The sequence below is a fragment of the Nomascus leucogenys genome, chromosome 4 (assembly GCF_006542625.1).
Source record: "Nomascus leucogenys isolate Asia chromosome 4, Asia_NLE_v1, whole genome shotgun sequence".
Lineage (NCBI taxonomy): Eukaryota > Metazoa > Chordata > Mammalia > Primates > Hylobatidae > Nomascus > Nomascus leucogenys.
In genome coordinates, this window is record NC_044384.1 from 88,217,865 (window position 1) to 88,244,356 (window position 26,492).

Below are 26,492 nucleotides of genomic sequence, written 5' to 3' on the forward strand. Positions count from 1 at the left end.
GGACACTTGGGTTGCTTCCACCTTTTGGCCATTGTGAACAGTGCTGCTACGAACATGGTTGTACAAATGTCTCTTTAAGACCTTGCTGTTGGCCGGGTGTCATGGTTTACGCCTGTAATCCCAGCACTTTGGGAGGCTGAGGTGGTGGATCACCTGAGGTCAGGAGTTCAAGACCAGCCTGGCCAAGATGGTGAAAACCCATCTCTACTAAAAATACAAAAAATTTGCCGGGTGTGGTGGTGCACGCCTGTAATCCCAGCTACTCAGGAGGCTGAGGCACGAGAATCACTTGAACCCAGGAGGTGGAGGTTGCAGTGGGTCAAGATCGCACCACTGCACTCCAGCCTGGGCAACAAGAGCGAAATTCCATCTTAAAAAAAAAAAAAAGCCCTGTTGTCAATTCCTTTGGGTATAGCCCCAGAAGTGGAACTGCTGGATCCGATGACAATTTGAGGAAACTTGTCTAGTTTTTAAAAGGAGTTAACTTTCACCAGTTTGATATTGATAAGATTTTATTTATTTATTTATTTATTTATTTATTTATTTATTTATTTTTGAGACAGAGTCTCACTCTATCGCCCAGGCTGGAGTGCAGTGGCGTAATCTCTGCTCACTGCAGCCTCTACCTCTGGGGTTCAAGCAATTCTCTTGCCTCAGCCTCCCCAGTAGCTGGGATTTCAGGTGTGTGCCACCATACCTGGCTAATTTTTGTATTTTTAGTAGAGACAGGGTCTCACCATGTTGGCCAGGCTGGTCTCGAACTCCTGACTTCAAGTGATCTGCCCACCTCAGCCTCCCAAAGTGCTGGGATTACAGGCGTGAGCCACCACACCCGGCCAATATTGGTAATATTTTATAGGCATGTCACCAAACAGTTCCCCAGATGGCAGTGGCTGTAGATAATACAAATAGTGAACACTGACTGAGCACTTGCTGTGGGTGGCTTGCTAACTGCTGGATTCCTCACAGCAATGCATTAGGTTTGGTGCCAGGATGACCCCCATTTGACAGACGAGACAGGGGCTGTGTAACTTACTCAAGATCACACCCAGCTCACTGGGGTGGGTCTGGGATTCACACTCAGCTCTCTAGCTGCAGAACCCATACATACACCGCACCCCACCAACAAGCTGAACTGCCTGACTGCAGCGGGTGTCTACAGAACCTGTTTTTTATTTCAAGCATAGTAAGAAACGGAGATGTGTTTATGTCAAATAATATGGAATAGGCCAACGATTCCCGTCTTAAACATCCTATATCCTGCACATAGAACAGAGACTACACGAGACGCTGCTGGGCTGGCTGGGAGAGAACCCAGAGAGGGGTGGGTAAGGGGAAAGGATGCGAGGCCTCATGATTCTAGAGACATCACTTTCAGATGGAGAGAACATGAGCTACCGTGTTTAGAAATTTACTACTTCCAGATGCGGCTGCATTAAAGACGCAAGCACACCACAGCCCCACCCACCCACCACCCCCAGCTTCGCTGCAACCCACGCGGAGCCCTGGAGGTCTGACTCTGGGGATTCTCACGTCTCCAAATTCAGGCTGCCCGGGATGGGCGGGACCGGGAGCGCTCAGCCCGCTGGGCTGGCGCCCCCTGCTGCACACGGAGGACACGACGGGGGAGCCAGGCCAGCACTCACCAGGGCGCTGGGCACCTGAGGGGTTTTCTCATCTCCAGATCTCAGAGTGACTCCCCGTGGGACTCTTGGGGGAAATACTTAGCCTGGTCGGATTACAGGTTTGTATCTGTCACTTGAAGCCCTAACTCTTCTTTTGGAGGATGGCTCTGTCTCTGTGAACGAACCAAACCAGGGGCCTGGCATCATCTGAGAGACCCTCATCCCCACACCCAGGCCCTTCCCTTTGCTGGTTCCTTCGCCACTCTGGCTCCAGCACCCTGTCCCTTCTCACCTGGGTAGCTCCCAGCAGGCCCTGCTGCCTGCCTCAGCCACCCCTATTGATTCCAGCAGCCCAAGCCATCTAGGACTGCCTGCTACTTCCAAGACTGAGTTCAGCACAGCCTGGGCCTCTGCTCTGTCCCTGCTGTTGTCAGTTCCCAGAATGTGCTGTGCCCACTCCCCAGCTGTCCCTCCTCCTGTCCTGCCCAGCACTCCTGGGTCCCTGCTGCGCTGTGTCACTACCCCTGCACTGTGATCCCTGCCCCCTGCTCAACTGTGTGAGGCGGAAGGGCCAGGAGCAGGGACCCGAGGCCACCTGCTGTGAACCCCAGCCTTACAAAAGCTCCGCTGGCGACAGGTCCGTTTCGATTACTCAGATGGAATTTGCTGTTCTTGTCCATCTCGTGGAATCTAGGTTGCGCCTCTCTTGATGTCAGCTCCAAGTCCCAGCTGCGTCCCCACCCTGCTCCCCTGGGCCCTGCCGCCGCCGCATGGGGTGGAGGGCTGCCAAGAATACTATTTATCCAGCCCTGGGAGGGCCATGCTTGTCATTCTCCCCAAGTTCCTATTTTCTCTGGCTTAGGGGGGCTGGTGCTTACAGACATGCTGCTCCAGTTAAACTATCTACAACAGGCATGCATGGCTTTAAACCAGAACACAGAAACCTGGTCTCCTTGGGAAGCAGGAGTTTATTTTTATCCTTTTGTAAGTATTAACTCGGTAATCACAACAAACACGGAGCAATCTCAATGCTGTTTATCCGGAGGACGGTCTGCGGGGTCGTGATGACTGAAAGAAAGGATGTCACAGGCTTGACCACAGACTCTGACTGTTGTCATCAGTTACAGCAGGGGCTCTGCACACAGCCCTCCCCAGCCAGCGTGACCCCGGCAACATCCCCTGCTGCACATGGCCGTGTTTATCTCCAGGTGTGCACTGACTGCCTCGCTAGCTTGTTCGTTCACTCTGTTGGCAGGTGCAGAGGCTGGGACACCAGACGCCTCGTGGCCAGGAATGCCCTGCGCTGGCACCTTACCTCTCCTCCCACACTGTCTATGCTGTGATCTCTGGAGTGCGTGGGAGGATGGCCCCATCTGAGTGACTTGAGGCTACCTGGAAGTGTCAGAAGGTACACGAGAGGCTCCCCTACCCAGATGACTCTAAGGTGACAGCCAATACCAGTATTCTGGGTATGTTTAACTATGCCCACTGTTGGTTTAGGCTGGCAACTGCAGTTGTAACAAGAGCTGTGAGGAACAGAATTCTGCAGCCGCTCAGCTGTGTGGCCCATGCCCCGTGGGTGCCATCCCTCAGGATGCCCACTGTGGGGGCTGTCCTCAGTGCCGACCTGCTAGGACAGCCCTAGGCCTGCTCGCGGATTCACTGCTGCTTTGGGGGCAGTGATAGGCGTCATGGGTTGCAACAAAGTGGGGTCATGCGTGGAGGGTGGAGGAGGGGAGTGAGGTGGGTTCACGCATGGAGGGTGGAGGAGAAGGGGAGCAAGGTGGGTTCACGCGTGGAGGGTGGAGGAGAAGGGGAGGGAGGTGAGGTCACGCGCGGAGGGTGGAGGAGAAGGGGAGAGAGGTGGGGTCATGCGTGGAGCGTGGAGGAGAAGGGGAGCAAGGCTGGACCCTCTGGGTGCTCCCTCTAGGATGAGGGTGGCAAGTGGGCAGTGGCAGCCAGATTGAGACCTGCCTGGGCTTCCTGTCCCGAGACCCGCGTGCCCCACACCCTCCGTCTGCATGTGCCTGGGCAACTAGCACCATGCAACAGGGCCCAGCGGTACTTTCTCTTACTTACTTCTTTTCTTCTTGAAGTTTTTCCTTTTCCTGAATCTCATAATGATTCTTGGCCACGATTCTGTCTTTTCAATGACTGTGGCTTCTACTCGAACAAGATCCTTTCTAGAAGGAAGAAAAATCAACAGTAATGTGCCTTTTGGATTATTTTTCAAATGCCTTAGGTGAGAATTTCTAAAATGCAGTTATACTTTCTCTTTTGTTGATTATAAAAGTAATATGCCCTCAATGGAAACATTTTGAAAACCATGAAAAAGAACCACAAAGAACAGTTCCAAGGAGTCTCAACAAATCTTAAGAGGACCACACTGTCATGAAATAGCAAGAGATCAATAATTTGGTCTGGATGTTCTTATGGGCCCTAAATGTCCACTATTATTAAGTATAAATGTTGTGTTTGGTGTCAACAAAGAATACGAATGCAACCCCCCACCCGGCCTAATTACACTGTGACCACTATCTGCATGTCCAGCCCTGGAGCCCCAGACAAAGCCCAGCACTTCACAGCCATTACCCGAGGAGTGGCTTGCCAAGCAGCGTGAAGTTGTCTGCCCCAACCAGCAGGACCTGAAAAAAATTCAACGGGTGTGTTTAATCAGTGGCTCATTACGATGAGTAAGAGAACAGTCGCTAATAACAGGCAGTGACGTGAACACCACACAAAATGAGAAAGACTGAAAACATTGTGACATGAATTTCATCTGCTGTCTAATGATCTCTTTAATATCTACAACCGGGGCTGTGAGCTGACAAGTGGCAGCACTGCACAGCTGTGGGGCTGCCTGAGGGAAACGCTCCAACCCTCAGAGGCAGGAGACGCACAATTTGATTATTAGATACCATGGATATGCATCCAGATAGCTGCTGTAATCCTCATACCAACGGTGACTTCAAAAACCCTTCCTATCTCCGGCCGGGCGCTGTGGCTCACGCCTATAATCACAGCACTTTGGGAGGCTAAGGCGGGCGGATCACAAGGTCAGGAGATGGAGACCATCCTGGCTAACATGGTGAAATCCCGTCTCTACTAAAAAAATACAAAAAATTAGCCGGGTGTGGCAGCGTGCACCTGTAGTCCCAGCTACTCGGGAGGCTGAGGCAGGAGAATGGCATGAACCCAGGAGGCGGAGCTCGCAGTGAGCCGGGATTGCTCCACTGCACTTCAGCCTGGGTGACAGAGCGAGACTCCGTCTCAAAGGAAAAAAAAAAAACCCTTTCTATCAAAGCATAACATAGAAAAAGCACAAATCATACCATCGTGTCCCTTGGCGCAGTTTACAGTTCTGCTAATATTGCAATGATTGAGGCTCTCCTGTATTCTTTTAACGACTGCAAACTTCTCAAGAGCCAGGCAACCATTCTCAATGCCGGGAAATCAGGACACCAAATGTGGCTGGAGATGAAGACATCTTTGCCTTCCAAATGCAACAGCGTTCTTTCTTCTTTTTGAGAGCCGGAGTCTCGCTCTGTTGCCCAGGCTGGAGCGCAGTGGTGTGGTCTCGGCTCACTGCAACCTCTGCCTCCCAGGTTCAAGTAATTCTCCTGCCTCAGCCCCCGAGTAGCTGGGACTACAGGCGCCCACCACCAACTGCGGCTAATTTTTTTTGGTATTTTTATTAGAGACGGGGTTTCACCATGTTGGCTAGGCTGGTCTCAAACTGACCTCAGGTGATCTGCCCGCCTTGGCTTCCCAAAGCGCTGGGATTACAGGCGTGAGCCACCACGTGCGGCCTACAGTGTTTTTATTAGATGTTGGAGATCATCTTAAATTTTACTTGTAAGAAAAAATCCAATCATACTCAACTTAAATGTCTAGAGACAAAGTATATCATATAACAAACTCAGCGGACATGCATATTAGATAGTGACAAATAATAAGTATTTTTAGAGTTTGTTTCGGCATGACATGCGCACTCCCACTGGGTTTCCTGTTATAAAAAACAATCTGCTTAGGAGGGGCTTTCTAGAATTTTTTGTTAATGTGAAATGTTTCAAATATGCAAAGGTCTGCCTTAAAAGGAGGAGCTTTAATTCATAAAGAAAACCATGTAACTTATATTGATAATTAAGCATCCCAGAAAAATTACCTGTTGCAGAGGTAATTATAATTTTATAAAAAGAGTGGGCAGGCCGGGCGTGGTGGCTTAGGCCTGTAATCCCAACACTGTGGGAGGCCGAGGCGGGCAGACTGCCTGAGGTTGGGAGTTCAAGACCAGCCTGACCAACATGGAGAAACCCCATCTCTACTAAAAATACAAAATTAGCCAGGCGTGGTGGCACATGCCTGTAATCCCAGCTACTCAGGAGGCTGAGGCAGGAGAATCACTTGAACCTGGGAGGCAGAGGTTGCAGTGAGCCGAGATCGTGCCACTGTACTCCAGCCTGGACAAAAAGAGCAAAACTACTTCTCAAAAAAAAAAAAAAAAAAAAAAAAAAAGGAGTAGGCATAAATCAAATAGACGCCCCCAGCAAACAGAATCATAGCTGAAGGCTAGAAATGCCTAGCTAAGTAAACAGACTGGCCAGGCACGTTGGCTCACGCCTGTAATCCCAGCGCTTTGGGAGGCCGAGGCGGGTGGATCACCTGAGGTCAGGAGTTCGAGACCAGCCTGACCAATATGGTGAAACCCCATCTCAACTAAAAATATAAAAATTAGCAGGGCGTGGTGGCATGTGCCTGTAATCCTAGCTACTCAGGAGCCTGAGGCAGGAGAATCGCTTGAACCCAGGAGGTGGGGGTTGCACTGAGCCAAGACTGCGCCACTGCACTCCAGCCTAGGTGACAGAGCGAGACTGAGTCTGAAAAATAATACTAAACAGACAAACCACGCAGTTTTTTTTGAGACAGGGTCTCGCTGTGTTGCCCAGGCTCGAGTGCAGTGGCCAATCACGGCTCACTGTAGCCTCAACTTCCCAGGCTCAAATGATCCTCCTACTTCAGCCCCACAAATAGCTGGGACTCCATGTGTCTGCCACCACGCCCAGCTAATTGTTTGGAATTTTAGTAGATTAGGTCTCTCAGGTCTCGCTATGTTGCCCAGGCTAGTCTTGAACTCCTGAATTCAAGCAATCCCCCACCTTGGCCTCCCAATGTGGTGGGTCACCAGTGTAAGCCACCATGCCTGGCCTAGACCATGCAGTTTGGAATGGTCTGTGAGGTAAATTAGCACCCAGGGAAATGCCTGTCAACCAGTGTTTACTATTTAAAAACAGCAGCAGCTGTGAAAGCTAATGGCAGAGTAGTGTCTTAGCAGAAACTTAACAGTGTTTTCCTCATAGACAGGGGCTAGAAAGTGCACTACATCCTTAGCCGGGATTTTTATTATCTCTGCAATCAAGCATTTTTCTATGGGAATACAATAATAAGACTGGAACACAATAAAGACATGTTTCTGCCCTTAGCACTGTTTAATGTGCTGTCTCCCTTTCTCCAGGGAGCAGACCTGCTGGGCCAGGTGCCGCCCTCAGAGCAGCGGAAGCCTGCCCTGCCCTTGGACCCCAGCCCCGCTGTGGGCGCCCCCCAACGTCCCTTCTGAGCCTCAGCTTTGTTGGCCTCCACCTGAGATGGGGTCGGCGGGGGTCCCTCCTCCATGTGAGCTGGGGCGTGGGGATTACATACTTGGTGGCTGAGCCCCTGAATATCCAGAGAAGCTCGGTGGTCTCACCTTCTCTAGTCGAATTCTCTCTCCACACGCAAGGTCTAGTTCATTTCCAATTAAGATCAGGTCTTCAGAGGTCACCTTCCACTGGCGGCTGGCAAAGTGCAGCACGGCAAAGAGCCTGCCATACTGCCCCGTGGCGATCAGCTCATTCACCTTCTTCACGACCTCTGCAGGGGAAGGCGGGTGGGTGGGCAGTCACCCTCACCTGCTCCCCCACGCACTGCAGTGTGATGTGCAGCTCCTGGTGGTGGGGCCCTAGGGTGGACCTGACAGCCAGCACCCCTTGTGAGCACCTCACTGCTGGCGGCCCAGCCCCTGCTGTACCCCCTGCAGGCACAAGGGCAGGCACAGGGTCAATCTGCTGCTTCAGGAGCACCAGCACCGTGGCACGTGGGGCTTTCACAGACGGAAGCTCCCCAAGACTGCAGAGAATGCCCAAACCGCCTCATGCAACTCCCTCACCTAAGCACTCGGCACGCCTGGCTAGGTTTCTACAACTCTAGGGTGGGCGAAACCCTCCACCTGGTTCATTCTCATGCGAATGAGAAGCCAGCAGACCAGAAGTGTGCAAACCCTGAGAAGCGAAAAGAGAGGACTTTGCAATGAGGAGCCCCCCGTATCCCAACCCCATATCCCACCCCCAGGGCAGGACACGTTCCCCCTGCATGCCTGTGCCCACAGGGACTCCACGCTCAGTTCCTGTAATCTCTGCTCTGACTCAGGTCAAAGTCCCCTCTCTCCTGCACCGTTTACTCTGAACAAGCATTTAATGGGCACCAACCCCCCGGCCTGAATGAGGGCAAGACACACAGAAGGGACGACAGAGTGCCTGCCCTGGAAACACTGTCAACACCAGAAGCACCAGCACCAAGGGCGAGACTCTCGGCGGACTTGTTTCACTCCCATGGAATCTGAAACAGTATTTAACATATAAGAAGATTCCACTCGAGGATCTTGATTTCCAGTGTTCTGGAAAGCGAGGATCATGGCAAGAGTGGCTAATGATCCTCTCCCTTCTGACACGAGCTCCAGGTCGACATGAGTCCTGATACCCCTGCATGTTTCTCCAACAGCCCGGGTGGCACTGGCTTCCAGTAACTGTCCTTAACTGTGCTAACTGGGGAGAGCTGTCCCTGCGCCCACCAACAGCGGGAGACGAGATGGAGCAGGGGCCCCCTGCCCTCACTTATGCCACCTGCCTGCAGTGTGGCAGGTGTTCAAGTAGTTAATGAAAAACATCTGAAATTCTGGTGTTAGCTGGTGAAAATGGACATGAGTGCTGGCACTGTGCTGTGTCTGGGAGCATCTGGAAACATGAAGCCTCGTTCTGTGGCCTGGTGACAACCTCTGTGGGTGACTGGAGCAGGGAATGGGTAGTGCCCTCTAGCTTCTGTCTCCCAGGGAGGTCTTACCTGCATGGTGTCTGGTCTCCTCAACTGGGTCTGGCAGAACAACTTCTGGCCAAGGTGGTGAACTCAGGGATGTTTTAGGAACATATCTGTAAAACACATTTCATAGACAAATGTCACAAGCACCTGAAAAGGCGGCTCAAATCCTCTAAGAAATGGCCATGCACAAATGTTAGGAAGGGATCCTGGGCAACAAAAGGCTCGCTCTTCAGGACAGGCCCTGCCCCTCTGGGATAACCCTGAGGACAGGCTCCCTGTATCCTTTTAGAGCCACAGGGAACAATGGCTCATCATTCAATAATCAAAGCAGGAACTCTCAGCGTTCTGCAAAAGAGCCCTCACTTGGGTACTTCTCAGTGCTGGAAGGGTGCCCATCCAAGAAGGCTGGGCTTGTGGTGTCTTGGGGCACATTTATCTTGGAGGCATAGGCTGAAATGCCCAGCCCTCTACTTTCCCCACAACCTCTACTGTCCCACAACCCGGGACACAGGGCCAGCAGCTCTCCCGCCTCCCTTGGCATCCAGTGGCCCTGGAATGGCAGCTCCAATGACCCTTCACCACATCCTGCTCAAACAGGACCATGACGTTTCCTGCTCCACCTCCACCTCCTCCCAGGTAGGTGCCTGCTCTTCCTTCACACCCAGGTGAGTGCCAGGCAGAACTGGCTCGGAACCCCAGACAATTCTGTGTCCTGGTGTCTGTTAACTGAGCAAATAGGAAAACAAGCACCCGCCTGAAAGGGCTGTGTTAGGATTAGATGGCTACTGTTCATAGCCGGCCCCAGCACGGCCAGTGAGGGTCGGGTGTTAGGAGTGCTCAGTCCCAGCAGCTATAGCACTGTGGTCCCCAGCCACTTCCCCTCCCCACCCTCAGGATGCCAAGCTTGGTGTGGGCAATGCCTTTTTTTTTGTTTTTGAGATGGAGTCTCGCTCTGTCACCCAGGCTAGAGAGCGGTGGCATGATCTCAGCTCACTGCAACCTCTGCCTCCAGGGTTCCAGCGATTCTCCTGCCTCAGTCTCCTTAGTAGCTGGGATTACAGGCACATGCCACCACACCTGGCTAATTTTTGTATTTTTAGTAGAGATGGGGTTTCGTCACATTGGCCAGGCTGGTCTCAAACTCCTGGCCTCAAGCGACCTCGGCCTCCCAAAGTTCTGGGATTACAGGCATGAGCCACCGTGCCCAGCCCAAGATCTTCTTCATTTCCTAACTCTCCCCTGCCTGCTCAGCCTCAGGTAGGTTGCAGGGAGAAGAAGGCAGGAAAGAAAGGGGGGACCTAGATTCAAAAGGAGGTGGGGTCTTTCTGTAGTCTACAAAGAGGGTGGGTAGGTAGATCCCAAACTGAATTATTCAGAACGGTTTTTAAGTTTTTATTGCTGCTGTCACTGCAAAGTAAAATTTCAGTCTTTCTACTCCAGGGTTGCATCAGGAGGAAGAAAACGACTTGCTCTATATGCAAAACACGCCGGCCTCCACACCAAGGACCAGGTCCACCCGTCTTGTTGGCTGGCGCGCAGGAGGGGCTCCACACGAGTCTGGGAGAGGAATGAATGCTTTCCCAGTGGGGTAGGGCTTGGTGCTTCTAGAGACATGAACTCCATGGTCTGTGGTTGGTCAACGACCTTGAGAGACAAGGACAAGGAAGGTGCTGCTCTCTACAAAACGTCTTTGACCTGTTTGATGTCTAGTCTCCCCATATGGGTCCAGCAGTGCCCAGTGTGAGAAGAACACGCTGGCAGGAAGGTGCTAACCTCTCACACAGGACACAGGGGTAGTAAGCACAACCTACCCACATGCTCACTTACAACTTCTTCCTATGCTCAGACTGTTTTGCCACTTCCTTGAGAAGCAAAAAAGACTCCCATATCTCCCCACTGCGGAGGATCCCTGGAGTCCCAGCAGCAGTTATAGCAGCCAACGTTTTGTGAGTGCTGACTGTATGCCAGGCACTGTTCTAAGTGCTTTAAATGTATACATTTACTTAATCCTCTCCAACATCCACGCAGACAGAAATGAACACTACTTCCATCTTGCAGAAGCCTGGCGTCCCAGGCTGTGAGGGGCAGCCGGAACTGCACCCCGGGGGGTCCCTACAGTAACTGCTATCCCTGCACTGCTCCTGTGTCTCCCACCAGTGAGTGGAACTTTGTCACATGTTTTCTGCAGTTTATGATACCTAAAAATGTTTTCTCAAGTATAAAATTTTAACACTGAATGTGCTTTTTCAAATAATCAGTTTCTCTTAGAGACTCTGATACAACCTTCCTCATCAGAAATCTTGAGCTAAGACTTCAAGCTCCTCCATAATAAAAGAGAGCAAACACATACGGAATTGCTCTTTGGTCTCTTGCAGTTATGTCTTCTTTTAAGGGTCTGAGAAAAATACAGTCAAAAAAGTTAAAGCCGAAAGTGGTGGTGCATGCCTGTAATCCCAGCTACTCAGGAGGCTGAGGTGGGAGGACCACTTTAGGCCAGGAGTTCAAAACCAGTCTGGGAAACATAGTGAAACTCTGTCTCTTAAAAACAAAAGAGGAAATTTAAATATTATTGAGAACCAAAAGGTAGGAAGTTTTGACTTTAGAAAGACGGTTCTACAAATGAAAGGAAAAGAGGCACCAAAACCCACATTTTGATATTACCCTGGTAGATATGAAGTGCTCTGTGAATTGAACCTTCGAGAAGCAGACCAAAGGGAGGCTGAGGGAAGAAGAGAAACACAGATCATTACTATTAATACTACAAATGCAAACGGCCCTTTATGATGCTAAATGCACAGCTGTTGCTCCTGGTACATGGTATGAACCACTGCATGACGGCCTGCCCACAGAAACACCTAGGTGAGCAAAACCACAACAACGTCACTTACAGCTGCTGGTTATATGTGTTGAGATCAGTTTGCCACACCATCTACAAGTGCCTGAGACCAGAACCACCCGCCCACTAACTCATGCCTTGACTAAGTGCCCGGTAGGTTCAAACCCTGATCTGTGCCCAAGTGTGGGAGCAGCCTCCAAGATGGCCCTGCTGGGCCCCGCCTCCTGCTATTCTTACCCCTGTCAGCCCCCTGGGAGTGGTCTGCGTGTCCGACAGCTAGTGACAGACATGCTAGCATGTGGTTTCTGGGATTAGGTGATAACCAACTGGGACTTCCATCTTGGATGCCTGTGCTCACCCTTTCTGATCTCTGGCCTTAGCGCTGCCCTGCTGTGAGCAGCCCTACCTAGAGGTCCACATGGCAGGGAACTGGGCCTATCGCCAACACCCACGGGAACGACCTTGCAGGTAGATTCTCCAGCTGCTGGTGCAGCAGAGTCTTGAGATAACTGCAGCCCCTGCAGACTTGCTTGCTGCAAGCTAAGACCCTGAGCCAGAACCAGCCACTTAAGCTGCTTCTGTGTTCTTGACTCTCAGAACTGGTGTGAGTTAATAAATATTTTAAGCTGCTAAGTTTTGGGGTAATTTCTGATGTAACCGTAGATAACGAATACACCAGGAAACAAAGACATTCAATCTACTGAGAAGACAGGGGATCAAAATAAGTGCTTAGGTGTAAAAAGCAGAGAGCAATTTCTCAATAACCATTTTTAAAGAAACTCAGCTATAATTTACACACCATAAAAACCACCCTTTTAAAGTTCACCCATTAGCACTGGCTCCCCATTTGCATCACCTCGGCTGCTTTCTCCTCTCCTCTCCCATTTGGGCGCCTGGGGCTCAACCCTTGCCCTTGACCTCTTCTCCACCCATGGCCATTCCTCTGGTGACTGCATCCAGTCCGATGGATTTAAATGCCCCCAGTGTGCTGGTGACTCCCAAGTTTACACCTCCAGCCAGGGCTTCTCTCCTGGATTTGCATACCCACCTGTCTATGCCTTAGCTACTCGTGTCTGACGAGCACCTCACACCTCCAGAGGCTCCTCATTTCTTCCCATGCCTGCTTCTCCCACACTCCTCCTTCTCACATGAGGGCAACTTCATCCTCCCAGTTGCTCAGGCCCCAAACCTACATCAGTTTTGACCCTTCTCTCGCACACTACTCAGCCAATGCATCGGCAAATCCATCCCATTTTAGCAGGCTTCGGTACCTAATTTGCTTCTAGCTTTGTTTTTGGGTCCACAGGGAACAAACACTCTCCCTTCCTCTCCCACAGGATTTCCTTTGGATCGTCCTGGAGACTGTGACTGTGTACTTCCATCCTGTCTCCTTTGCTCACTCTTCAAGGCCCCAGCTGCTCACTGTTTTGGTCACCTTGTCTCTACTCACTTCACTGTGTGTCTTTCTCTCTTAACGCGAGTCTGTACTTGAACATAGCATTGGAGGGGTGGTTCCATGTAGGTAGGTAGAATGGAGTAAGTCCCACTGCTTTTGTAAAAACTTTCCTGCCTACTTAAACCTAAGTTTTATTATAGAAAATGTCAAGCATACAAAAGTAAAGAGACCAGAATAGTGAACTCTCTCTCAATTATCCCTTTCCAGGTTCAACAGTTACCAACTCATGGCCAATTTTGGCATCTACATTGCCTCTGGCCCAACTCTGTGATTATTATTAATTTCTTAATAGACTTTATTTTTTTAGTGCAGTTTTAGTTTCACACCAAAGTTGAGTGGAAGGTACAGAGAGTTCCCATATGTCCCCTATCCATGTGTCCACAGATTCCTATCAACATCCCTCACCAGAGTGGTACAATCCTTACAATTGATGAACCTACATTGACACATCATTGTTATCCAAAGTCCATAGTTTACATTAGGGGTTCATCTTTGGTAGTGCACATTCTATGGATTTGGACAAACTTATAATGACATGTATCTACCATTATATCGTACAGAATAGTTTCACTACCCTAAAAATCCTCTGAACGCCACCTATTCATCCTTTTCTCCCTCAATCCTTTTATCCCCCCATCTATCTTTTTACTGTCTCCTTAGATTTGCCTTTCCCAGAATGTCATAGTGGGAAACATACAAGATGTAGCCTTTTCAGGTTGGCTTCTTTTACTTAGTAACGTGTATGTAAGTTTCCTCCATGTCTCTTCATGACTCATTTATTTTTATTGCTGAATAATATTCTACTGTGTGGATGTGCTACAGTTTATGTAACCATTTATCTCCTGAAGGACATCTGGGTTGCTTCCAAGTTTTGGGAATTATGGTACAATTCTTTTAATATCGTCCAATATAGAGTTAGATCCAGTTTTCCATTTTTTGGGGTCATGGTGAGACATGAGACCCAGGTTTAAAACATACGTAAACACTCGTGCACACAAACACACACTCCAACCATTTTCAGGCAGAGATTTATAGAGTTTTTAACGAACATAACCTTTTTGGAGCCTCGTATCAGCCCAGCACCTTAAATACGGCTGTTTCTTTTGCTAAATGAGTTCAGATTAGGCGAGGATAATCCATCATTTTTCAGACCGGCTCGCAGCCTGGGGGCAGTGATTGAAGCACAGGCTTCGGAGCCGAAATGACTGCGCCTGAAGCACTCTTCTTCCACCTCCCCGCTGTGTGACCCTGGGCACGTTACCTAGCTCCTCTGAGCCTCACTCTGCTCCCCCGTAACATGGGGCCTATACCAAAGTTCAAGGGCTATTGTCAGTATTCAGGCTACTAATTGAAGGAATCAAAATCTGAACCCGGGTTCCCCCGACTCCAAAACCCGTGCTATATTCACCACAAATGCGATCAACACACAAGGCACCAGGTCGGACCCAGGCACATACGTTGCGAGACCGCAGGTAGCAGCGCTCGCTCTGCGTCCTCCCCTCCTCCCATATCCCGGGTCTCACCTGCTCCGGGCCCCGAAGGTCTCAGGATGCTGTGGCTGCACGCGGACGCCAGCCGCCCTAAGGTGACCGTCAGGGGAGATGCTGCCATGGCCGCCGCCATCTTCCCGCAGCCTCGGCCGGAAACGGAAACGACGCGAACCGCGTGCGTAACGCACGGGCCCGGCGGGGAACACCGGTCCCGCTGTAACACCGGCCCGGCGCAGAAGCGGGAGGTCGCCGGCTCGGGGCTCAGGTCGGCGGTGGCGATGGCCTCGGCAGCTGTGGAGAGCTTCGTGACCAAGCAGCTGGACCTGCTGGAGCTCGAGAGAGACGCGGAGGTGGAGGAGCGCAGGTACGGGCGGCCGCCGGCGCCGCTCTTTCGCGGTCGGTCCCGCAGTGCCCCGGGCAGAGTCTCCGAGGGACTCGGCCTCATAGCCTGGGGCGGGGATTTCGTCTCCGACCCTTCGAGTCCGGGCCAGGGACCGTCCGTCCCCTGCTTGGCCACCTCCCGAGTTGTCAGTCTCATCACTTCCTGGGCAGCGCGTTCCGTTTGGGGACCCTTAAGAAGCACTTTGATTTTCCGACCGGAGACCCCCCTAAGCTTACACTCCTGGGCCCTGGCCCCGACCCCAGTTCCACCCGCAACGGGTTAGCAGCCCTTTCCCTTATTCATTCAGTAAACATGGTTTGCGCCCATCCTATGCCAGGCCCCGGCAGCATGAGTCAGGTGCACTGGCTGCCCCCGATTCGGCCAACGGCGGGCTGGGCATGAGCAGAGTCCCTTCCCCTCCAGCGCGTCCAGGGCCGGCTACGTGCGTGTCGTGGGGAAAGAGCCTGGAGGAGGAACGCCCTTCCCTGGGGAGGGTCATGGTGGCTTCAAGGAGGGAGTGGTGCCTGAAGGAAAATTGGAGTTAAGCTGGTGGGTGCGGGGTGGGGTGGGGAGCCGTCCTGAGAGGTGTGGGGAGCCATGTGAGAGCCGGGCTTGTTTCCGAATGGGACTATTACTTGTCCAGAACAATCGGAACTAACACTTACGTACTTTCCATGCGTTAATTCTTTTACACCTCATCCCATGCCAACCCTACAATGTAGGTTTCTTTTTTTTCTTTCTTTTTTTTTTTTTTTTTTAGACAGAGCCTCTCTCTGTCGCCCAGGCTGGAGTGCAGTGGTACGATCTCGGCTCACTGCAGCTTCTATCTCCCAGGTTCAAGCGATTCTCCTGCCTCAGCCTCCTGAGTAGCTGGGACTACAGGCGCGCGCCACCACGCCCGGCTAATTTTTTGTATTTTTAGTAGAGACAGGGTTTCACCGTGTTGGCCAGGATGGTCTCGATCTCCTGACCTCGTGGTCTGCCCGCCTTGGCCTCCTAAACTGTTGGGATCATAGGCGTGAGCCACCATGTCCGGCCACAGTGTAGGTTTCTATTGCTGTCATTTTCCGTCTAAGGAGATGGAGACAGAGAGGGGTTAAGTAACTTGCCCCAGGGTGACACACTATAGCCCGATTTGCTGTCAGGCAGTCTGCTTCCAGAGTTTGCAGTCAGCCATATGTCGGTAGGATTTGTCTGAGATGCTTTTGATCATGGCAATGGAGAGCTTTTGCAGTTATGTTGACTTTGTTAGAATCCCAGCTGCTTCATTTATGGCCATATGACTTTGCAGGTTCTGTCTCTGAGCCTTACTTACTTCATCTGTAAAACTGGGAGGATTCCCACCTCACAGGCTTGCTCTGAGAATGAAACGACCCCCTGTCAGTCAGGTGCTCAGCACGGTGCCAAGGACAGAGTCAGCTCCCATGGCAGTGGCTTTTTCTGAGGATGCTGAGCAGACTGGCAGGGCGAGCCTGGGAAGGGCCTGGCTAAGGAGCTAGCCTTCTGTTCTGTGTGTGAAGGATGGGCCATCAGCGGGGTTAAGCAGGTGAGGGAGATGAATAGATTTGCATTTTAGGAGGATCTCTTGGGTCTCCTGCTTTTGATTAGACGTGGAGAGGCCAGAGGTAAGGTAGTTGAGAGGCTCTGTTTAGCCCAGGTGAGCAGTGATGTGGATTTGAACTGGGGCTGTGGCGGCCAGGATGAGAGGCAGAGAAGTCCAGGTAGAAATGGGAGGGGCCTGATAGGACTTAGTGACAGATGGGAGGAGAGAGGGGAATGCCGATTGAAAGATCTGTCTCAGGTAACTGAGAGAAGGGTTGTGGTATTAACTGCCCTAGGGGGATGTAGGAGGAGTGGGATTGGGAGTGGAGTGATTCAGAGTTCCAATGGGACGTATTTAGTGCCTGTGAGTAGATCTTTATCTATGTTTCTTTCTCTTTTACTTTTCCTGGGTGGGTGGAAGTAGAAACTGGTAAAAATCCTGAAGCATCAATACCGGGTGTCTTCCAGGTCCTGGCAGGAGAACATCTGTCTGAAAGAGCTCCAGAGCCGAGGCGTGTGTTTGCTGAAGCTGCAGGTATCCAGCCAGCGCACTGGGCTGTACGGACGGCTGCTGGTCACCTTTGAGCCCAGGCGATGCGGGTCCGCAGCAGCTCTTCCCAGTAACAGCTTTACTTCTGGTGTGTGCGTATTGACCTAGACAGACATTGAAATTTACTGGCATTCAGATCGCGACTTGTACCCTCATAAAGACTGGATTACAATGACCAGTTGGAGAATAAAGCATTGCGATGAAAGCTCTTAATCAGAAGTCCAACAATTGATATGGGTTTTAGTTGTCTAGATCAGCATTGTCCAAAATGGTAGTAGCCATTAGCCATATGTGGTCATCAAATGTTTGAAGTGTGGCTCGTAATTGCCGCAGATACAGAATACACACCAGATTTGGGAGATTATGTTAAAAAACAATTGGGAATATCTTCAGTAATTTTTCTGAATACTGATTACATGTTGAAATAATATTTTTCATATATTGGGTTAAATAAAAAATATCTTATTAAAATAATTTACCCATTTCTTTTTTTTCTTTTTTTTTGAGACAGAGTTTCGCTCTTGTTGCCCAGTCTGGAGTGCAATGGCGTGATCTCAGCTCACCGCAACCTCCACCTCCCGGGTTCAAGTGATTCTCCTGCCTCAGCCTCCCGAGTAGCTGGGATTAGAGGCATACACCACCATGCCTGGCTAATTTTGTATTTTTAGTAGAGACGGGGTTTCTCTATGTTGGTCAGGCTGGTCTCGAACTCCCAACCTCAGGTGACCCGCCTGCTTTGGCCTCCCAAAGTGCTGGGATTGCAGGCGTGAGCCAGTGCACCCAGCCTCTTTTAAATTTTTTAATATGGCTACTAGAAAACTTAAAACTACACGTGACTGGGTGCCTGTAATCCTAGCACTTTGGAAGGCCGAGGTGGGTGGATCGCTTGATCTCAAGAGTTCGAGACCAGCCTGGGCAACATGGCAAAACCCCATCTCTGCAAAAAAATAGAAAAATTAGCCAGACGTGGTGGTGTGCACCTGTAGTTCCTGCTACCTGATGGGCTGAGGCAGGAGGATTGCTTGAACCTGGGAGGTTGAGGCTGCAGTGAGCTGAAATCATGCCACTGCACTCTAGCTTGGGGGCAAAGTGAGACCCTGTCTCCAAACAAACAAAAACAAAAGAAAAACTACACGTGACTCTTGTTATGTTTCTATGTAATGGGCAGCCTTGATCCAGCTGGTAAACAGGCAGTATGTGTACTTCTGTATTCCCAACCCTTTCTTGTGCCAAGCATGCTTTGGCTAAACTTGTGCCAGCCTGGTTGGAAAGGAGGGGCAGTTAGAAGAAGCTTCTTAACCACACGCCTGGGATGCTCATGTTAGACAACCACAGCCCTAGAAGCCTGGAGGAAGCAGCGTTGCCAGGGCTGTACTTTTTACTATGAAAGTGTCTCTGCCTTGTTTTGGTGGTAACGGAGTTTTAAATTTCATATTTTGGTTTCTTAGACTTTAGCCCAAACAATTACTGGAATACCGGCTGGATTTGGAGAAGATGAGATGAGGGTATTGAGAGAGGAGAGGGCCAGGAGGGGAACCTGCAGGTTGCAGTCAGACCTGAGCAGAGTTTGAGATTTTTTTTTTTGAGATGGAGTCTCACTCTGTTGCCCAGGCTGGAGTGCAGTGGTGCAATCTTGGCTCACTGCAACCTCCACCTCCCAGATTCAAGTGATTCTCCTGCATCCGCCACCCGAGTAGCTGGGACTACAGGCGCCTGCCACCATGCCTGGCTAATTTTTGTATTTTTTTAGTAGAGACAGGGTTTCACCATATTGGCCAGGCTGGTCTGGAACTCCTGACCTGTGATCTGCCCGCCTTGGCCTCCGAAAGTGCTAGGATTACAGGCGTGAGCCACCGCACCTGGCCAAGTTTGAGATCTTACACTTTGTTATGTGACCTAGAGTTAGTTATTCACCCTCCAAAGACTGGGAACAGCAGTACCTTGTGGCTTTGCCATCAGGATTGAAGGTGTGTGCAGGTGGTTTAAAAACTCCGAAATGCAAAGGTAAAAGTATATCAGTAAGTTTGATGCAAAAAAAAAATAAAAAAAAAAAAAATATAAAAAAAAGCTGAATTTTTTTTTTGTTATCTTAGTAGTGTTTCTTTTTTTCTGTTTTATCAAATTACCCGAAATGTTCTATATAAGGCTTGTGAAATTTTAGGATGATTCTATCTGCCGTTGTGTGCACAGAAACTTACCGTGTTGTTCCCTATCTTCTTTGTAAGTTAGAAAGGAAACATATTAATGCAGAAGTAGATTAGAATATAATGAAGTAACAGGTGGGGCCTGCTTTATTCGAGTGGATTCTGTTTCAGTCATAACTGCCTATGTTCCGACTGATGAAAGTCTGAGTCAAACTGGCTTAAGCAAGAAGGGAATGCATCAGTTGTTGTAACTTAAAGGCTGGCCTCAGGACCCAGAGGAGCATGCCAGGACTTAGTTTCTCTCCATTTCTTGGCTCTGCCATCTTCTGAGTTTTGGGGGTTTTTTTCCTTCTTAGAGTCTCAAGTCTTGCTCTGCAGCTCAGGCTGCAGTGCAGTGGCACAATCTTGGCTCACTGCAGCCTTGAACTCCTGGGCTCAAGTGATTCTCCTGCCTCAGTCTCCTGAGTGGCTGGGATTACAGGTGTGAGCCTTGGTGCCTGGCTTGGGTTGATTTTTGTCTCAGGTGCCACGTGGTAGCAGTTCTAGCCCTTCATCCTCTCAGGTCTCCAGTCTTGCTGGAGAGACTGAGTGTCTCTATCCAGATGGCCAAGCACAAGTCTCAATACATCTCAGGCCTCTGACTTGGCCACATTCCCATCCTGAAGAAGCATCCTGTGCCAGGCATGTGACCTACCTACGTGATCACCCTGACTCACCTGACAGGCGGGAGCATGAGACCTGTGACGGGGGGTGTGTGTGGCATTTTGCTGGTGTTCTTTTCATGTGCTTGTGGCCCTTGCTTCTTTCCACGTCCACCCTGCTCCCCACAGAGGCCCTTGCTGCACAATCTTTCTGGAATAGTGTCCTCATCCCTCTCCATCCCCTTCCTGTGTTTTATTTTTCCTTAGAGCACTTAGCACTGATAGAGATACTTATGTTTGTTCTTTCTGTCCTCCCTGACATGAGGGCAGGGACTGTCCTTACTTGTAGCACTGACCAGAGCCAAAACAGTGCTTGGTACAGAGTAGGCACTTGAAATATTTTCCTGGGTGTCATGCTTGTTTTGAATAGTTCATTGATCTCAAGTCGATTTTCTTATATGATTTAGGTGTTAAACTTTCTTTTTTAACTGTTACTGATTGCATTTACTAAAGAAAGTAACAAAGGTAAAATATTTGAAGTATAGTGGATTTTATTACATAAAATGATATTGAACCTTTCCCCAGCGTCTTGCATAACTGAGTCTTTGTTTTTTGCAGGTGATATAGTGGGCCTATACGATGCTGCTAGTGAGAGCAGTCAGCTGGCCACCGGGATCCTGACCCGGGTCACCCAGAAGTCGGTCACGGTGGCCTTTGATGAGTCCCATGATTTCCAGTTGAGCTTGGACCGAGAGAATTCCTACAGACTGTTAAAACTTGCCAATGATGTCACTTACAGGCGACTGAAAAAGTAAGTGGATGGGACTGGAAATCCTAAGTACCATCTTCCTTCAGCACCTACCATGCCTGTCGCACAAAAGAGAGCAACAAGTCACGGTGTGGGTGTGGCCCTCATGGGAGTTGGTGGCAGCATTGGGGCAGAGGCTCGGGCACTGAATTGCAGGTGTTCTAATTTTAGTTTTCTCCCTTGGCAGAGCCCTGATTGCTCTAAAGAAGTATCATTCTGGCCCAGCCTCCTCACTCATAGAAGTGCTCTTTGGCAGATCTGCTCCCAGTCCTGCTAGTGAAATACGTAAGAACTTCTGAGTTTTCTTTTTTGGTTGAAATCAATACTGAAAGTATAGAGAATAGTGTGACTTTGAGCTGTTTTAATAAGAGTTTGAGAAAGTATGACTAGAAGAAATCTCCCTGAACATCTTTGTAGGAATGTCTCGGAAGGCCTTGCATGAACTGGACCGTCCTGCTTGTACTCAGTCCTAATGAACTGGCTCATTCCATTGAGGTTTTTTTTTTTTATTGAGACGGAGTCTTGCTCTGTTGCCCAGGCTGGAGTGCAGTGGCACGATCTCAGCTCATTGCAACCTCTGCCTCCCGGGTCCAAGTGATTCTTCTGCCTCAGCCTCCCAAGTAGTTGGGACTACAGGCACGCACCACCACGCCTGGCTAATTTCTGTACTTTTAGTAGAGACGGGGTTTCACCATATTGACCAGGCTGGTCTCGAACTCCCGACCTCATGATCCACCCGCCTTGGCTTCCCAAAGTGCTGGGATTACAGGCATGAGCCACTGCATGCCTGGCCCCATTGAGTTTTTAGTTAAAAAAATTTTTTTTTGGCGGGGGCGGATGGAGTCTTGCTCTGTCACCCAGACTGGAGTATAGTGGCACGATCTTGGCTCATTGCAACCTCCGCCTCCTGGGCTCAAGTGATTCTCATGCCTCAGCCTCCTGAATAGCTGGGATTACAGGCACACACCACCATGCCTGGCTAATTTTTGTATTTTTAGTGGAGACAGGGTTTTGCCATGTTGGCCAGGCTGTTCTCAAACTCCTGATCTCAAGTGATCTACTCACCTCAGCCTCCCAAAGTGTTGGGATTACAGGCATGAGCTACCGTGCCCAGCCTCCATCGAGTTTTAAAATAATGTTCTTTTTAGTGTATATAAATCTTTTATTTTGAAATGTAAGGATATTTCTTTTAGTTTAGTACTTTGTGAAAATAGAGGAAAGCTGATCATACTTTATGCTTGATAGCAATTTTAGGTTGGAAAAATCTTATTTTTTTATTTTTTATTTTTTTGAGATGGAGGCTTGCTCTGTCACCCAGAGTGGAGTGCAGTGGTGTGATCTCGGCTCACTGCAACCTCCGCCTTCCGGGTTCAAGTGACTCTCCTGCCTCAGCCTCCCAAGTAGTTGGGATTACAGGTGCCCGCCACCATGCCCGGCTAATTTTTGTATTTTTTAGTAGAGACGGAGTTTCACCATGTTGGTCAGGCCGGTCTTGAACTCCTGACCTCAGGTGATCTACCTGCCTCGGCCTCCCAAAGTACTGGGATTACAGGCATGAACCACCGTGCCCGGTCTGTGCACTTCTTATGTCCTTCGCTGTTCTTGGAGAACATCATTTTTGAGAGGAGTTTGTTGTCTTATCCAGTTACTGCCCGTGATTTAACAGTCCTGTGAGTACTGGACTTGGCCCATTTGTAAAGCAGTGGCTTTGGCCAAGCCTCATGCAAGGATTACCCCACAGCTATTTTCTATCATACCGTGCTAGGCAAGCCAGTGTTGTGTTAGCTTCAAACACACAGGACGACTTTGTAGCACTCTTTCAGTGTGCAGTCCCTCAAGATGTGTTATTTTTAAATACTCATTTTCTTTCTGCATTTTCCTTTGGAAATTCTAAATGCACTCACATTTCAGTAATTCTTTATTTCTATGAAATATTTACTGAAGGGCTCCTATGCATCAGAAACTGAATTAGAAATGTATTTACTGTGTCTTAGGGACTCTGGAATGGCTTGGCTATAGCATGGGAATGTGGGGTTTGATGGCCTGTTACTAGCTCCACACCCTGCCGTCTTCCATGTTGGCTACAGTCTCACAAGTCAGGGTCAGCAAACACCCTTTGCTTATGAGCTGCTCATTATCCGATAGGCATCTCTGTGTGGTGGGCACCATGTAGCGAATGCCATGGCTGTGGTGCTGAGCACAACACCACCTGCTCTCAAGAGCACAGCCTAAGAAGCAGGTCTTGGCCAGGCACGGTGGGTGGCTCACGCCTGTAATCCTAGCACTTTGGAAGGCTGAGGCAGGCATATCATGAGGTCAGGAGATCGAGACCATCCTGGCCAACATGGTGAAACCCCATCTCTACTAACAATACAAAAAATTAGCTGGGCATGGTGGCGGGCACCTGTAGTCCCAGCTACTCTGGAGGCTGAGGCAGGAGAATTGCTTGAACCCGGGAGGCAGATGTTGCAATGAGCCGAGATCGTGCCATTGCACTCCAGCCTGGGCGACACAGCAAGACTCCGTCTCAAAAAAAAAAAAGAAGCAGGTCTTTAGTCTTGGTCGTGGAAGATTCAAAATAGAAACACGATCCTAGAATTTGTTAATCTTTTTTTTGTCATTTGTCTTTATCATTTTATGGGCACTTAAAAGAGGGACAATATGTTAGAAATGAATATGCTCTAGGAAACATTTCCTTCATTCCTGTTACTCTAGAGCAGGGCTTTTTCCCGTAAAGGGATGGATTGTGGATGTTTAGACTTTGTGGGCCATATCATACATACCATCTACAGCAGGCAGCTGTAGACGGTATGTAAATGAATGGGCGTGGCTGTGCTCCAGTGAAACTCACCAAAACCGGCAGCTGACTGGATGTGGCCCACAGTTTGCCGATTCCCGTTCAAGGAGAAACCTTGTGAAAATAAAGCAGACTTAATTTTGTGTTGATTGGGTTGCCCCTGGGGAGGTCCGATGTGTTCCTGACAGGCATCACTCATTCCCGGGGGCACACACTCTGTGAGGAGGAACACCCACAGAGCTCCCCAGAGCACCTGAGTCTCACGCTGCTGCTGCTTCTACAGACCCGCTGACATTCTTCAACACCTGCCTGGACACCTCCCAGAAAGAAGCAGTTTCATTTGCGCTGTCGCAGAAAGAACTTGCCATCATCCATGGACCTCCTGGCACTGGGAAAACTACGACTGTGGTTGAGATAATTCTTCAAGCTGTGAAACAAGGCTTAAAGGTGGGCAGTGCACGCCACTTCCCTGTCAGAGCCTGTCAGCTCCTTGTCTGTTGTGTTCAGTGGGTGCTCAGCGGCCTTCTAGCCTCAGTTCTGGCGGGATGGGTTAGGAACATTACTGAGCATTTATTGATTGAGCCTTGGACTGCCCCTGTTTGATTTCCAGCATCCCCATGAGTCTTGGGGAGCACGTGCAGGAACCGTGGCCTGGGTTGTTGAGAAAGGCTCCTGGAGCCCTCTGAGGCGTGGCAGCCTTCATGTCGGCCAGGCCCTGGGTCAGGGTTTATTTGCTCATCACGCTTGCTGTGCTCGTGCTCCATCATGTGCACGCCCATGCAGGGGCCTGGAGTTGGCCCGGGCCCGGTCTGTGCCCGTCAGGAGCTCAGCGTCTGGTTGAGGTGTTAACGGCTAATCAGATAGTCTGGTTAATGGATACGATGCACTTGTCCAGTGCACAGATGACTGATTTTCTGAGATGTGGAATATAACATTGTACATTATTATTCACTTACATTTTTAATTTTTTTTAATTTTTATTTTTTTGAAACGGAGCCTCACTGTGTCACCCAGGCTAGAGTGTGGAGTGCAGGGGCGGGATCTTGGCTCCCTGCAACCTCCGCCTCCCGGGTTCAAGTGATTCTCCTACCTCAGCCTCCCGAATAGCTGGGATTATAGTCGTGCACCACCATGCCTGGCTAATTTTTGTATTTTTAGTAGAGATGGAGTTTCACCACATTGGCCAGTCTGGTCTCAAACTCCTGACTTCAGTTGATCCGCTTGCTTCGGCCTCCCAAAGTGCTACGATTATAGGCATGAGCCACCATGCCCAGCCCAGTTACATTTTTAGTGGCTGAGAAAGGATCTTTTATCATCATCTGCATCAGCTTGAGTCATTATGGATCTTGGCACATGGGGAGTTTTCTTTATACTTTAAGTTCGAGAGCTTTTTCAAAAACCTTTCTGGTTTATAAAAATGTTGGATAATGATGAGGATTGGAATAATGGCCAGTTTTGTAGGTTGATGTTTACTGGGTGCTGCCTACCACCAGGCATCGTTCTGAGCACCCGTTTAATCCTCACTGAAACCCTGTGCCAAGGCAGGTGGTTAGTGGCCCTAGTTTGTAGCCGAGGAGGCCGGGTGTGGTGGCTCACACCTGTATTCTCAGTACTTTGGGAGGCTGAGGTGGGTGGGTCACCTGAGGTCAGGAGTTCGAGACCAGCCTGGCTAACATGGTGAAACCCCGTCTCTACTAAAAATACAGAACAATTAGCTGGGTGTGGTGGCACACACCTGTAATCCCAGCTACTTGGGAGGCTGAGGCAGGAGAATCGCTTGAACCTGGGAGGTAGAGGTTGCAGTGAACTGAGATCACGTCATTACACTCCAGCCTGGGCAATAAGAGCAAAACTCCATCTCCAAAAAAAAAAAAAAAAGACGAGGAAACTGAGAAACAAGGTCAAGTGCCCAGCACTCAGAGTGGCAGAGCCAGCAATGGAACTCGGGGAGAGCTGCAGGGAAGCCTGTCACTTGGTTAAAAGATTACATCCAGTGGTTTTCCTATGAGTGAGTGTCTTTGCACATGTTTGAAAACTGGTAAGAAAAGATGACTTATTGGAAGGGAGCAGATTGGTGGTTTTAATTGGGTGCCGACTATTCACTAAAAATGAGCCAAGACACACCTGTGTGCATGCTTTGGTGGAGATGTGCCTTGGGACATGTCAGTGGGGTTGGAGGCGATGCCGGGCGTGGAGAGTGGGTGGCTGAGCCTCCTTCCTGAGCCGCTGTTTGTTTTGAGCTTAAGGGCCTGCAGAGACTCTCTGCCTCCTCTGCTGGTTGCCACCTACTCTTTTTTTTTTTCCCCCAAGAGATGGGGTCTCACTATGTTGTCCAGAGTGGTCTTGAACTCCTGACCTTGCACCTTGGCCTCCCAAAGTTTTGGGATTATAGGCATGAGCCACCGTATTTGGACAGCGTCTGACTTTTAATAGTGGAGCTGTGGCTGGGTGTGGTGGCTCATGTTTATCCTAGCACTTTGGGAGCCCAAGGCAGGAGGATCACTTGAACCCAGGAGTTTGAGGTCAGTCTGGGCAACATAGCAAGACCCAGTCTCTACAAAAAATAGAAAAAATTAGCTGGGCATGGTGATGCATGCCTGCAGTCTCAGCTACTTGGGAGGCTGAGCCAGGAAGATAGCTTGAGCCTGGGAAGTCACGAAACACCAGGAATATGGTCTAGATCTTGCTGCTCACCACACAGAAAGCCAGTTACTGAGGACAAGTATTGCCAAGGAAGAGGCTTTATAATCAGATGGTGCAGCCGAGGAGATGGGAGCTCATCCTCAAACCCATCTCCCTGACTAAAACTAGGGGTTTATATAGCAGGGAAGAAATGTAGCAATGTGTAAAAAACAGGAACTAGGGAGGGAAAGGAGGCACCTATAGTGGTCTGGTGATTTTCAGATCTTTGATACTTTTTTGAGGGGCCTAAATGTCCTTTTGTGAGGAAGGAACTCACATAAATAAGTTTGAAGCATAAACAGCAGATGGTCAATTTCTCTTTATCCAAAAACAACTGCCCATGGGACTATTGAGCCGGTTTCTCCATGATCCTGCCACTGCACTCCAGCCTGGGCCATAGAGCAAGACCTT

General features: G+C 49.7%; 1 protein-coding gene and 1 non-coding gene across 2 annotated transcripts in view; one reads left to right on the forward strand and one right to left on the reverse strand.

The window, feature by feature from the left end:
• Positions 1-2,575: 2,575 nt before the first annotated feature.
• Positions 2,576-14,695, reverse strand: LOC100586092. Its single transcript, XR_004029706.1, has 7 exons — positions 14,569-14,695; positions 11,402-11,472; positions 8,778-8,863; positions 7,369-7,532; positions 4,218-4,270; positions 3,705-3,808; positions 2,576-2,693 (listed from the first exon to the last, which is right to left on the reverse strand). It is a non-coding gene; the product is annotated as an uncharacterized LOC100586092 (transcript).
• The window catches only part of IGHMBP2 (immunoglobulin mu DNA binding protein 2), a 39,501-nt gene continuing 27,583 nt past the window's right edge, over positions 14,575-26,492 (forward strand). The window contains exons 1-5 of the mRNA XM_030811402.1: positions 14,575-14,899; positions 16,928-17,097; positions 20,413-20,605; positions 20,790-20,887; positions 23,683-23,846. Of these exons, the coding sequence (XP_030667262.1) occupies positions 14,595-14,899; positions 16,928-17,097; positions 20,413-20,605; positions 20,790-20,887; positions 23,683-23,846 (930 nt within the window). The 5' untranslated portion in view covers positions 14,575-14,594. The remainder of the gene's footprint in view (positions 14,900-16,927; positions 17,098-20,412; positions 20,606-20,789; positions 20,888-23,682; positions 23,847-26,492) is intronic.